This window comes from Triticum aestivum, chromosome 2D (assembly GCF_018294505.1).
Source record: "Triticum aestivum cultivar Chinese Spring chromosome 2D, IWGSC CS RefSeq v2.1, whole genome shotgun sequence".
In the NCBI taxonomy this organism is placed as follows: Eukaryota; Viridiplantae; Streptophyta; class Magnoliopsida; order Poales; family Poaceae; genus Triticum; species Triticum aestivum.
In genome coordinates, this window is record NC_057799.1 from 526,464,516 (window position 1) to 526,479,594 (window position 15,079).

General features: G+C 45.1%; 1 protein-coding gene across 1 annotated transcript; it reads left to right on the forward strand.

Moving 5' to 3' along the window:
- Window positions 1–697: 697 nt before the first annotated feature.
- Window positions 698–14,594, forward strand: LOC123054231 (serine carboxypeptidase-like 18). The gene is made up of 13 exons (XM_044477953.1): window positions 698–935; window positions 1,065–1,210; window positions 1,307–1,383; window positions 1,481–1,603; window positions 1,716–1,818; window positions 9,218–9,255; window positions 12,972–13,073; window positions 13,188–13,271; window positions 13,366–13,548; window positions 13,634–13,827; window positions 13,909–14,022; window positions 14,131–14,176; window positions 14,267–14,594. The coding sequence occupies exons 1-13, from the start codon at window positions 787–789 to the stop codon at window positions 14,348–14,350; spliced, it is 1,443 nt and encodes a 480-aa protein (XP_044333888.1). The 5' UTR covers window positions 698–786; the 3' UTR covers window positions 14,351–14,594.
- The last annotated feature ends 485 nt before the right edge of the window (window positions 14,595–15,079 follow it).

Genomic DNA, 15,079 nt, shown 5'->3' on the forward strand with positions numbered 1-15,079 from the left:
ATTAAACTAATTAGGTTAATTCATTTTTAATCCCCCACCAGATCGGACGGCTAATAAAAATCGGAGGGGTAAGTACTCGAAAGTACTGCCAGTACTTTCCCAATCACCGTAAAGGAGCTCTTAACTAAAATGTGCTTCAGTCCACTGACTAAAAGCTTCTCTGTGCTTAACTCTCACTCTGAGAATGACCAATTGTAAATCCCTGGCAAGAGCAGTTTTCCAAGACTGAATCGAAGGAGCTTTTGCTTCAAAAATCTTTGCATTTCTCTGAATCCATATGTGCCAGCATGCCATGATGATGATATATGTTGCAAAATCAGCAGGGAATACTTGAATCATGTTCATAAGGGGGTGTTTGGTTACAGGGACTTATTGGTGTAGGGACTTAAATAAACCAAACAAGAGGAACTTATAGGGACTTAAAGTGGGCATTTGGGACTTCTGAAATAAGACTCTCAAGAAGGGACTTATAGGGACTTATAGTTGTAATATGGTCTTTTAGTCCATGTTAAGTTTCAGTAACCAAACAAGTAGGGACTTATTAGGAACTTGAGACTTATAAGTTGGGACTAAAAAAAGTTCTAAGACTTATGAACCAAACAGGGCCTAAATTCATCAATGCGGATCGCATTATTGATGGACCGCCACGGCAGGTGGTGTATATGGGCCATGCCTTGTCGCCTATCCACTACCACAGGTGACAGGTCTCGATGCCGTGGCCTAGCGCCCTGTCATCAACCTATACCAGCCTCTCGCAGAGAACAACCAAAATATCGCGAAAGTAGAATGGACGGGCGGCTGCTGCTGCTCTGCTTCTTCTTCTGGACCGCGGTTAGCACACGACAGTTCGCCGTCGCCGGCGCAGCCTTCAGCTCCAAGGTGGTGACCAGCCTCCCCGGGTTGCCAGGTCGCCTCCCCTTCCACCTCGAGACCGGGTACCCATGCCTCGCTTTCTTCTTCAGCTTATTTTTCCGCGCACCAAGGCGGTAGGGTAGGAAGTGCGATGTCCTTGATCGGCTCCATCGGGTAGGTTATATGACCTGCCGCTGCTGCTCAATCACAAGGTACGTGGAGGTGGACGAGGACAACGGCACCGAGCTGTTCTACTACTTCGTCGAGTCCGAGGCCGGCGCGGAGGACGCCCCTTTCCTCCTCTGGCTCACCGGCGGCGACCGCTGCTCGGTGCTCAGCGGCCTCGCCTTAGAGATCGGTACTTCTTTTCTCTGCATTATGAAGCGTCGAATCTCATGTTGCTCTCCGACATCAGATCATATTATTCCATACATGTGCATGGTGGCAACTGCAGGTCCATTCCAGTTCGTCCCAGAGCCTTACAATGGCACCGTACCGCGCCTGAGAATCAATCCGTACTCATGGACCAAGGTCGGTCTTGTTCTGCACATCAAAACTTACTAGGTACTAGTGGCTATCGTGCATACATATGCAGGTCCAGTCCTGTGTTGATAGTGTCCATCTGCAGGTGGCAAATATCCTTTTCGTCGATACACCGGTTGGGGCAGGATTTTCCTTTTCAAGACGACCCGAAGGCTACGATGTCGGGGAAGTATCCACCTCGTTGCAGCTCCATGAACTCCTCATCAAGGTATCGTAGCGACCTCGACCACTAATTAGTCTACTTCGACTGAGTACTGGTTAGTTCATTTTTCTTTGAAAGATTGTGTACTAATTAGTTCAATCCACGTGACAACGTTTAGTGGTTCACTGACCATCCCAAGTTCCTCACAAATCCTCTCTACCTCGGGGGAGACTCCCTTGCTGGACATCTTGTACCATTTATTGCTCAAAAGATCTCGGAAGGTATGTATGTATATTTTTGTCCAAATATGATCCGGAACTATTATAACAAAATTTCAAGCACAGAGCACCCCCAAACATAAAAAATAATAATACATGGAGATCCCTGGACAAACGAAGGACCATTACCGTCGTCAGAACAAGGTGGTGACGTGTTACTACTAGGAAAAAGCCTAGTAGTAGCGCGGGTTAAAAGCCTAGTAGTAGCGCGGGTTAAAAGCTAGTAGTAGTGCGGGTGCCTGCGCTGCTACTACGGCGCTACAGCTAACTAGTAGTAGTAGCACGATGCATCCCGCGCTACTAGTACGTGTGTTAGTAGTAGCGCGGGTTCGACACGCGCTACTACTAACTATCTGTAGCGCGTGTCTGTGACCCGCGCTACTACTATTAATTTGAAAAACCAAAAAAAAAATCTCAACCGCGTGCGTGCTGTCAATCGTGCAAGGAGATCTCGGCCATGACGCGCGCCTCGTGGAAGCCATCGAGGGCGGCCGCGGAGGCCAGCCCGGCGTGGACCGGGAGCTGGAGGACCTGGATCTTGGCATCGTGCGTGGGGAGCAGCACCTCGCAGCGGCCGTCGCCGTTGAGGTCGGCGGCGGGAGGCGGTCCACGTCGTGCTTGATCGGGAACCCGTCGTTCGACAGGTGGTACCACGCCTCCCGGAACGAGAAGTCGCCCTCGTGCTGCCGGAGGAGGAGGGGGATGGGTCAGCTAGGGTTCCGGACCGAATCGGAGAGGGGGGAGGAGGAGGAGGGCTGACCTGGAGCGAGAAGAAGACGGTGAAGGCGACGAGGAGGAGGTGCCGAGGTCACGCTTCCGCATCTTGGCAGCGGCGAGGAGCTCAGGCGACCGCCCACCGGAGGGATCTCGGAGGGGAGGGGGAAGAAAGCGGAGTGTACCAGCGGCGGCCACCGCTGGAGTACGAGGGAGAGAGGAAGAAAGTGAGAGAGGGGGAAAGTGAGGGAGAGAGGAGGGATTCGGCCGAGGATATGGGGATTTCACCTACCTCGTAATTAGTAGTAGCGAGGGGTATAAAACCACACTACTACTATCAACTTAGTAGTAGCGCGGGTTTGTACCCCTCACTACTACTATGGCATGTCCCGGGAGGGCACGGTAGAGACCGCTTAGTAGTAGCGCGGGTTAAAAACCCGCGGTACTAGTATCAACTTAGTAGTAGCGAGGGGTAAAAACCCGCGCTACTAGTAAGTAGCAGTAGCGAGGGTTATAAACCCTTGCTACTAGTAAGCGTCTGCCTATAAGCTTTTCCCTAGTAGTGTGTTGTTGTTGCTGCTCTCCAATTGGAGCCGGCTTGACCTTATCGATTACAACCGAGAAACTCGCCAGCGTGCACGCATTCCAAGAAACCATAGGGTCGCATCCCCGAGGAGACGGTAGGAATCTACGTTTGAGCTTTATTGATTCCGTCTCACCGGGCGAAGTCCAGATGGTATGGAGCCTTCAAGACCATGTCAATGACGAAATGCTACTATCCGTCGAGCGCCGACTTCGCAAGGACCACACCATCCTCCACACACCTCCCGATGGTACATAGCACCATCAAAACAGGGGCGATGCAGGGAGAATCTATTCCATGCCGACGATGATGCCATCGTCTCACCGCCGCTTGTTGGACACAAACCCTAACTATTTCTTGTCCTACCACTACTGGACCGAAGCCCTAGAATCTCCAAATTTCCCATCACGAAGCGACAGACGGAGGGAGATGGGGCCCCCGATTAACACCGGAGAGGTAGGTAGATCGCACCGACTTGTTCACCTCTCGCGAGAGCGGGGAGGGAAAGCCTTGTGTGTATCGTGTTTGTGGACAGAACATTTAAAGTTTACTCATGCAATATATGATATGCAAAAAAGTGCAATATGCGAGGTATAAAAGTGTTTTTCAAGCACTTAGGAAGAGTGCTGCCTGTTCATTAAGATGGTGGAAATTTACAACAAAGGGGGCATGTTATTGGATGAAACATGTGGAAACCATAAGAAAAATGACTACTCTCCCCTAAATTGGGCCCATGCAAGGGCCTGCGTATGTCCTCAAAAAAGCAGGATGCGGCCTCGAGTACTTGAGACCTATGTTTTTAAGGCGGTAAGGCGAGGCGAGGCGCTGGGAGGCGCCTCACCGCCTAAGCGCTAAAGCGTAAGACGAGGCGACGCCTTAGACACGTGCATATATAATATATGCAGCCAATTAGGAGATTTAACAACTAGCATTAACTTAATAAATTGTACATACATATATAATAGATGGCAACCAATTAGGAGATTTAACAACTAACGTTAACATATAAACTGTTACCAAAGCGTAGGCCTCAAATCATCATGTGTATATGACAGAACTCGCCTTTGAAGTTCAGCTTCATCCTCCTTATCAATATATCGCTCCATAGCTTTAAACTTTCTAGTGTTTAAGGAATTGTGCATCTCTATCCTAATCTCCATGGATGCCTCGGGACACTTATCCGCATCACTGGAACCCCCAGAAAAGTGTTGCTTTAGCCTTCTCACTCCACCATGGACTATCTTGCCACACAATGTACACTGGAGTAAATCTTTCCTCTCTAAATCTGGCCAGAACCCATACTTCCAGGCTGGATCATCTGATGTAGCTCTTCTCCTAGGATCATTGGCTAGATCCATCAAAGCAGGTACACCTGGCTACTGTCAATGAAAAAGAGAGAAGAGCCAAATCACTAGAGCAGCCAGATCAAGCATGGGGAAGGGGAGAAGCAGTGGTGGGGCTGCTGCCTTGTGGGTGGAGAAGCAGATCTGGGAAGAAACAGATGCAGATGAGAAGGAGCAGCAAGCACATCTAGCTACACTACTGTGCATAAGAGAGGTAGCACCTAACAGTTAGTAGAGGAGTTGTGCATAACAGAAGTACAGAACAGGCAAGCATGGCAAGCTACACTGCTGGATGGAAGAAAGAGGAGAGGGGGGAAGGGGGAGAAGAGAGGGCGGGATTCATACTTTGATGTGGTGCTGATCTGCTGGAAGAGGGTTGCGCCAAAGGAGGATGGGGAGGAGCTGCAGCCGGAGAGGAGGGGGAGGAACTGTGGCCGGAGGGAGGAGGCTGGCGGCTGCCGCAGATCTGAGGAGGAAGCCTCCGTCAATGGTCCAGAGAGGAGACAGGAGAGACCCCTCGCGTTGATTCACTCTCTCTTTCCCCTTCTCATAATTGGTCGCACCTGAACCAATGTTTCCCGCGCCTGTGTTCCCGCCCAGGTCAGTTTTCCCGCCTGCAATCTCTGTTTCCCCGCTTGACAAGCTAAGGCGTCTGATTTGGTCTGAGGCGTGCAAGGCGGCGCTAAGGCGGACGCTTCAGACGCCTTACAGCCTAAGGCGGACGCCTTACGCAACTGTCTAAGGCAAGGCCGATGCCCTGAGCCTGGAGGGCGCCCTGACGCCTAGGCATCGCCTAAGCGACGCCTTACGGACGCCTTAAAAACATAGCTTGAGACGCCTATTAGTGAAAATTCGTTGGAGGACAAACGGGTCGTACCCCCTCCCCCAAGTGCAATTTTCCTTTAACTATGTGATACTAAGTGTTCTGACGCAGCCCATCAAGTGCGTGCATAGCTAGCTTGATTGATTTCCGTATGCTTGTAGCTTCCAGTACGTGAGGTTCTCTCTGCCAAAACTCTCCACGGCTTGCCTCCATGCTTCGTCTATGGTGATTTGATTTCTAGGCAGTCCTTCCAATTCCCCAATCCCGTTTCCCCCTTCTCGGTTTGGACTGCTAACCGCCGCACGAGCCGCTGGGCGAACTGCTTGCTGCTGCACGGAACGTCTGATGCTATTTGACGCCACTGCTATCGCCTACGCGATGAGCCGTCAGACTGTCGATGAGCCGACCTCCCATGTTTTCATGTATATTTTTCTTTCATTTTGAGATTTGCGCCCCTTCTGATTCCTTGTCACGCTCCGCCACTGTGCACTCCTTACATATGTGTCAAATAGTGTAGATAAAGTGGCCACTCTGCTGGCGACACTTCTCTTTTAGTACTACCATGAGTGTATCCCCACCACTCATTAACCAAGGAGCGGTTTAGGTGCTAGGAAGGCAGAATATGTCCTAGCAATCCAGATGCACACAAGGTTTCGCATTGTGCTCGCTAAGGGACCCGACAAACTACATGGTGTAGGTCAACCGATAGGATTAATCCCCATTGTAAGTCCACTCCCAGCTAAGGATGACATTTTCACCCATACGCATGGGTACCATGGACCTGCACGGGTAGGATATGGGCATATTTTCATGCCCATCTGCAGTGTCTGAACCCTACCCAATTAGTCGTGGGTAGGACATGGATATGATTTTGTGTCCATGGGTATACCCAGACCCTACCCGACTATCTTACTGGTGGATCACATGTGTTATAAACCCTAAGCTACTGAGTATTTGTATGTAAGCTTTGTACGCCACCCTTGTCCTCCTCCCAATAACCAATTCCTCAATCATAGAAACCTCTTGGTGGCTGGTGCCTCCACCACTCATGGAAGTAGCAGTTGCGCCACCATCCTTTGATGTTGTGTTTGTTTGCCCAATGAGTACCCATCAAGCATGGATACCCATAGGGTATGTGTATTGATATTTAACCAATGTGTAGGGTATAAGTGAGGTTTTACGCAGATGAGAAACAATGGGTATGGGTATGAGATTATTGTACCCGCACCACACCCTACCTGCTGCCATCCTTACTCCCAGCGAATGGCGTCCTACGTTTCGAGGGAGAGATTGATCATATTAAGCATGGACCATAGGCCAAAAAATTTGATGAGTTGAGTGGGGTGGATAGCATGTCGACTGCGTTGATCCAGTTATCATTTCTGAGCTCCTTCTTCATGGTCGTATTCTTCCTAGTTGCTTTATTATAAAGCTCGGGGGTATAAAAACTAAGGGTGAATGTGATCAGGATAATTTTTGACTGAATCTGCTTCCGAGTTCAGTTTTGTATGACATAGTAAGAGATTTTTACATCCAAGCACAATCTAATCTGAATCTGAGTCCGATTGATAGGATAAGGTATTACTAGTGTAGGACGTCATATGATAATCACTTTTTTCTAGCCGGATAATCGGACATTTTAAATATGGATATCCAATTTATTGGCAACATTTTCATTATTGACTGGCAATATATGAATGTTTTCTTTGCTTATGAGGCGAGAAATGTGCTTGTTAGTGATTTGTTTGGCTTATTTTAGTGCCTTCTAGTGCTTCTTTTGTGCTTAAAATGTAGAAGTATTAATACTTGCCCACTGTCTATGTAAAATTTATTTAAAGCGTGTATACATTTCACTCATATGCCTATGGTATATGACCGTTTCCGATGTTCTGTTGCCATACCATGTCAGAATCCAACACAATCCGGTATCCCAATCCGCATATGTACCACATTTGTCCCGTTTATGAATCGGAAAATAAATCTATAACAGGATACCATATGAGCATTATCCGTCTGAACTTGATCCGGTTGCACCCTTAATAAAAATGATAGGATAACCTTGATAGACTAGTTGTCATGCAAGAAAGTAGTATATGCGCCATCACTCATGATTACCATTGTTGATGCTCAAAAGTGGTCCATATACGCCCTGCTGCAGGGGAGATTTGAGCCAGCCCATAGTTGGTCGGGGTTCCCATTGGAACCAAGGCCATCGCAGACATAGAGGACGGATGAATCATTCCAAGTCGGCAATATACCAAGGCCCCCATGAACTTGGGTGACAATCCATCTTCCAGTTGACCAGAGAGTGACCACCATTTGCTTGCTCGATTTCCTTAGGGTAACAAATGAACCCCTGGAAATCATCACTAACTTGGCACACATCCAATTTGGCAGTAGAACGATGGAAACATTGTAAGTGGCCATTGTCATGAGGATATATTTTGCTAGGATAACTATGCAAATTGGGCTAACAAATGTTTTTATTTCCAACCGGGTAAACACCGGGCCTAGAGGTTCACCTTCTTGACTTCCTGGTGTGGGGCTGCAGGCCAAGATAGGTGTCGGGGAATGTGCAATGTCTGCAGGGAACACCTCGAGAATGCCTTGAAGATCAGCGGTCTAACACCAATTCGGAAATATCTCTATTTTTGCTAGGTTAGAGACAAGTCCCGAAATCTAGCCGAAGCAGGACGAGATGCTGGAGAGCGCCCTTATTTCTTCAATGCATGGATTCACAAAGTTGCCAACATGATCAACAGAGAGAGAGAGAGAGAGGGAGGGAGAGAGGGAGGGGGAGAGAGAGAGAGACACAGAGAGAGAGATACTGCATCGCGCTACGTGAGCACAGATCTGCTTGAGGATCCCAATGCCAGTTGTGGCTTTTAGGATTTTTCTATAGTGAATCTATGGTCAGGAGGAAGATCATAAGATAGTGGGTCTCCGTGGTGAATGTTGTGACGGTTGTCAAAGGGTAAACCAGCGCTTCTGTTAAATAGGACATGTGAAGTAAAGAATGCCAAGGACATGCAAACCTAATACCTCCAACGTGGCCTGAACCCAATGCAAGTGAGTACCTCTAGTAAGTAGGCCCAGTTGACATAATCAAAAGCCTTGGATATGTCAAGCTTAATAAAAGGCCTAGAGTATTTGAGGCTTGGATCTCACGAACGAAACTCTGGGCATGAAGAAAGTTGTCGTGGATACATCTCTTTTGAACAAAATCGCTATGGGCCTTAGATATCATGATAGGGAGCAGAGAGACATAGGATTGGCCATCAAATTCGAGATTATCTTTGGCTATGGATGAGACTGATTTGCCTGTAGTCACGCATCCCCATGACATCAGACTTTATCAGAGTGGGAAGATATTTGCCGAGTTGACAAGGCTCTTATAGTTCCGTGAAGATTGACCATATAGAGGATGGCCTACACCCCATCAACTTTGACGATATCCCAACAGGATTTGAAGAATGTTCGAGTGAAACCGTCTCAGCCCAGGGCTTTGACCAAAGGAAGCTATAACACATTTTCTTTGATTACCTGTTGGAAAAAAAAGACTCATCTAACTCAGTTAGGTCGTGCAGCGGCATTATTAGTTTCTCTTAGCTCGCTGCTCCGACTCTTCTTCATTCGTGGGACTATGCATATAAATATAAAATCGGGATCTATCTCCACCCCACGTTCCTGGTTCACGAGGTAGTCATTTTTGCTTTCCGGCGTATCATCCCGGGCGGCCGAACACATTCAGACGAATCTCTTTGTGCTACATAATATCCAAGGAAAAGTGGATCTTGCCAAAGATATGGCAGTTAATTGCGCAATTGCAACTTGCAAGTTGCAACCGATAAAAATATGGCTTACTATTTTAGATTCTTAAATGTATAATTGATTAGATTTACCTAGTTCAACCCTATATCCATGCTTTATATTTTGCAGGTATCGAAGCTGGAAGGAGCCCCATCCTTAATCTCAAGGTAACCACAATAATTTTTTCCATGGAGTATATACCTATCGCAAGGAGTTTGGATATAACAAAGCACTATTGGTTATAAGGGCTCCAATGTACCACTATCATGTTTTTTTTGCGCGGGCGGAAAATATAAGCTCACAAGCCGGAGGTCAGGACCACCGCCCCATGAGTCGGGGACCGCAAGTGGTAGGGTTTCAATAATAAGCAATATATCAAAATTACAATGTTACGCTCAATGTACACAAGAACATAATGTAAAGTGCTGGATGGGACATGAAGACGAAAACAACTGAATTGTATAAACATGAAAAACAAAGGCATGACCGTCAAATGTCATGGCAAAGTGATACCAGAGGCACACAACAACAAACATCAACGTGAACCACCATCCCTGGAAACATCCAACGTGTCGGGGTTGGAGAATATGGTGAAAAAATCCAGGAGAGGAGATCAACAACGTGATGTACGGTAGTGGTGAAAGAGCGATCGAGGTTTGAGAAGACGGGGAAACTCTGATATCGTGCTTAAAGCTTCAAATAGATGCAGGTGAATTCGTTACCACGTCTGGGTGGCTTCTATGGATGTCATACAAACAAAATTGTCTACCATGTCATCAAACTATTATCCAAGAGTAGAGTGATGCAAAAATAATAAGAGTTAAGTGTGTGAAAAATCTATTTAGGTGGAAGAAAGTGATCCAAAGAGCGCGGGACCGGAGTTTTTCCCAGGAGCCGACAAATTAAACATGATTGTTTTATCAACTAGACGATACCCCACGTGTAGATGTGGAATTAGATATATAGCTTCTAAATATAGTGTAGCATATGAATTCAGTCCTTACAAATTAAAGTATGTGAGAGATTTCTGCGTAAGCAAAAATAGTCTTAAGATGAAAAGTCTTGCATGTCACAATTAAATGAAATGTGATTTAGAACCTACTTAAAACTTGCTGATGCATGTTGCATGGTAGAGGATTCTCATGCGTAGAATGGACGGATGCTAGTGAATCAAGTTTGTAAATCTAACAGCTACAACAATTTTGATGATGGGGGAGCACGCATGTTGAGATAATTAGAAGTAGTGGGGATCACTCTCTTATGTATATACTAGGCAATACCCCGTGCATTGCCACGGGATTAGATATTTGATTTATAAATATTGACACAATATAAATTCACCCTTAAGATTTAAACTATGTAGAAACAAAAAAATGAAAATAAAATAAAAAGTTGAACATGTCATAAGTTACATGTGCTTGCATTTAAAATCCACTATGCATGTTGCATGGTAGAGAGACTTTTGGTGTTTAAATCGGACGGATGTTAATTGACCATACCAACAAATCCAATGGATACACCAATTTGGATAACGTGGAAGCACACATGCATAGAAAATAGCAATTTTAATGACTTATAGTGGGGCTTTATCTATATAAGATACTCCATCCGTCCAGCTTTATTAGGCGCCTTTTATTTTAGGTCAAGATTTGACCATGGCTTTTAACTAATAAAATGTAAATTATATGTCACAAAAATTATATCGTCAAAAATCTTCAAATACAAATCAAACAATATACTTTTTATAACATACACTTTGTGTTTTTAGTCAAATAGAAAGTCAAAGTTGGATCCAAAATACAAGGGGGCCTAATAAACCCGGATAGAGGTAGTATATAGATTTCATTTAATGAAAGAACCTATGAGCAATACTCTGAGTCCCAAACGGAGTCGATAGGTCTTCCTTCGAATTATGTGGGATGATCATATCTTTCGTGTGGCTCCACTGGTATTCCCTCTTTTCAGTTTATTGGGTATCTTAAAAATCATAAGGTCCTTTCCAATGCTTCACGGTGTACATATGCTAAGAATGCCACATAGGTGAAAAACTGACATAGCAAAGCAATTAAGAAGGAAAGATAGCACTTTGGTGACCCCACAAAGAAACAATGTCAACACCTATGCATGAAGATTTTAGTTGCTAAGCTTTTTCATGCACTTATCACCTCATCTAAGTAATTGTGCATTGGTAGAGGCCTAATCAAGGAGAACATAATAAATGTTTGAACACGTATTAGTCCAGCATATGCATTGTCGCCCCTACTTTAGACATTGGTTGATTCCATACTTAAAAGAAAAATAAGAATCAAAATAATATGACTGCAATTAATGTTTTGCTAATTCTCAAAGTAAAGGTCCTTACAAAATTGAAAATTCTGGTAGTTTGAGATATGCCTACAAAACCAAAAGGGAGGCAGTGCTGTGGACGCTAAATGTAATATTTTCAAATTGGATGATAGTACTTAAAAGAACTCCATTGTTGCCTTCCTCCATTTCTTTCTTAGTTCACACATAAAATTTGTCTTAAGTCAAACTCGTAGAGTTTGACCAAACTTATGTTAAAAAATATCAACATGTACAATACTGAAGATATACAATATACAAGTTTTTTTCTATGGTGCATTTAATGATATTAATTTGATATTGTGAATGTTGATATTTTTCCGACGATCTTGGTCAAAGTTGATGAAGTTTGACTTAAGACAAAACTTATATACATAGTAGAAAGAAACGAAGGGAGTACATGAATATATCAGGTCCTCCTGTGATTATGCTCTGAATGAGCACATCGGTGTTGTAGAATAACTATAATTGTAGCTGAAGCTAATAGTCCTTTGTTGTACACAACACATTTGTCTATACATTAATACTCCCTTCATTTTTTTAACAAAAAAACTACGTAGCGAAGCTCTCTCGTCCCTTTGTCTCTCCTCCAAGAAAAAAGCAGTTAGGGTTTTTGCCTCCCGTCGACGACGCCGCTCATCTGCCACCTCTCCTATGACCTTAGGGCCATGGATGTGTGGTGGATCCTGGCCCTTGCTGGCGGGAGGGCTTCGTTTTTAGGTGCTTCTTCAAGTCTTGTTGGAATTTGTGTCATGCTCGGGAAGACGAGACGGCGGCGACTTTTTGAAGATGGAATAAGATTCCCCTAGCCCATGTCCCAATGGCGCGTCTAGTATCGTCAGAGGGTGTGTGGAGGTGTGTCTCCGGCGAATCTCACGGCATTCGGTCGGTGGTTGTTTTTGGTGGATCCGCTCCGATATGGTCTTTGTTTGACTTTGTTCATGTTTCTTTAGATTGGATCCTTCCGATCTAATCTTCTCTTCATCGGCGGCGGTTGTTGTTATGATGCGTTGATCCTATTGGGCCTTAGCACGACGACTTCCCGACTGTCTACTATAACAAATTGTGACCGACTCCGCCGAGGGAGGAGCGATGACAGCAGCGCGCCTTCGGCTCGCTTCAGGGCTTGTAGCCGTTGCTAGGTGGTCTATGAATCTGGATGTAATTTTTATTTTTTCTTGTGTTCGTTGTACTACCATGATTGGAGATAAATATATCAAAAATTTCCCGCAAAATAAATAAATAAATAATTACTCCCTTCATTTTTTCCCTTGCCTATTAGTTTTGTCTGAAGTCAACCTTTTAATAGTTTAACAAATTTATAAAAATATATATTAATACTGACAATATAAAATTAGTACCATTAGATCCATCATGAACTATCTTTTATATTATATTTATTTGGTATTGTATATGTCGATGTTTTTTAAATAATTTGATTAAACTTTATAAATTTGACATAAGATAAAACTAATATACGAACAAAGAGAGTTTGTTGCATATGCGTGCCATATTTATGCAAGTTTCTTCACTCTCCCAGGGCTATTTGGTAGGCAACCCGGCGACGGGTGAAATCATTGATGAAAGCTCTAAAGTGTCATATGCTCATGGAGTTGGTATAATACCAGATCAATTATATGAGGTAACTAAACCCATCTTGTCCGTTATGATGCACACAGAAATTCTGCACTCCTAGTGATATGCATGCTACTCTTTGGCTGTCTGTCTGTCTGTCTCTTCTTCTTCATCCTCGAAGACGATCTTGGAGCATTGCCAAGGAGAAGACTACAGGAAACCTACAAATACACCGTGTGCCCAAGCTCTAGGCACTTTCAATAATGTAAGAACGAGATCAAAATACATTCAAGCCGTGTACCAAGTCCCAGTTATTACTTGACTGAAGGTTACGTGCTGTTTCCCAATTCAAATTGCAGCTACGCTCCGAAGTTATGACGGCACAAATTTTGTTAGACGATTGCTATCTTGTATCCCCTGGACCAGGCACCCAGACGGACAAGTCAGCTAGTGCTAGTCGGAAGATCCTAAGCGAGGAAGCAGTGATCGTGAGGGGGAGACGAGTGAAACATCCGCCACCTCGTGTGCCACTTGGCTGTTATGTAAGTCAGCATATCATGCATACACAGACCTCTACGATTGCAGGTGTTGCCGTTCCTTCCGTTGACCTACACGCTATGGATTCAGAGCTACACGGCTTACCTGTCGTATTTCTGGGCAAACGACGTGCTCACCCGAGACGCCCTGGGGATCAAGGACGGCACTGTGGACGAGTGGGTGAGGTGCCACAGCGGCGACCTGCCGTACGCCGTAGACATCGGGAGCAGCATCAAGTACCACCGGAATGTCACCGCCAACGGTTACCGCGCGCTGGTGTACAGGTAGTAAGTTGCTGCTGAAACTAGGATGTTTGATCAGCTGAGAGCCGGAACCTGACTGGGTTTTTTGATTGGTGTCGGCAGCGGCGACCACGATGCGATTGTGCCGCACCTGGGGACGCAGGCGTGGGTGAGGTCGCTCGGCTTCCCCGTCGTCGACGACTGGAGGGCATGGCATCTCGACGGCCAGTCTGCCGGGTTCGTCGTCTTTTCCTTCTCGTTGCGTTGCATGCTCTGTTTTTTGTTTCTCAGTCGCTGACAGTGATTCCTCTGCTTTCTATTCCCTGGGTTTGGGTTTGCATGCAGATTCACCATAGCTTACTCTAACAACATGACCTTCGCCACCGTAAAGGTAGGAACACTTCCTGTGTGCGTATGTGGCGCGCGTGGCCATTGATGGGTTGCCCGGTTTTAAGCTGCGGTTGCGGATTGGCGTTTGCAGGGAGCTGGGCACACGGCGCCTCAGTATGAGCCCGAGAGGTGCTACGCCATGTTCAGCCGTTGGGTACTGCACCAGCCACTCTAGTCCTCCTGTATGTGACATCATCTAGTAGGTCTAGGATACATACTAGCAAGTGGAAGGCGCGGCGAGAACCTGTGTAAATCTACAGTACAAATTTGGATAAAGATACAGAGTGGAGAATGGAGAGAAGAGATCCTTTGATAGCGAAGTGGCCAAAGAACTATTGAGAAACAACATGAATTACCATAAATTGTATGGTATATCAAATAAAAAACTACTTAAATTTGAAGATAATGTTGTGGAGTCATGGTTAAGAATATGAAACTTGAAAGTTTGCCAAAGTCATATATCTGTGGTAGAAGGCTTCCACCATATATTTCCATCTTTTTTATCGTGCTAATTCTTTTGTTTTCCCGTACTCTTAGTAATGCAGGCTTTATGTTCAGTACATTTTCATTTTTTAAATATCCCTGGTTACTCTATCTAACAGTATAAGAGCAACCAAGACATCAGTATCCAAAGATGAAAGATGTGAAACTATAGTGATACTTCAGATCCATCTGAAAGATGTGTAGCTCCATTTCCATATAGCAGATGCCCTAAAATATACGTGGGTGACCGTTCTCATTGTACCTGAATAGGAACCCAAGAACATCATGAAGCATAGACATAGGTGGATTAAAATTGTCCATTATTTTAAGAAAGACCATCAGTAAACACTTTTTTCAACAACAAAAAAGGTTGACACCAAAGATGTTATTGGAATCCATAAAATGTTGAGGAAAATAATAT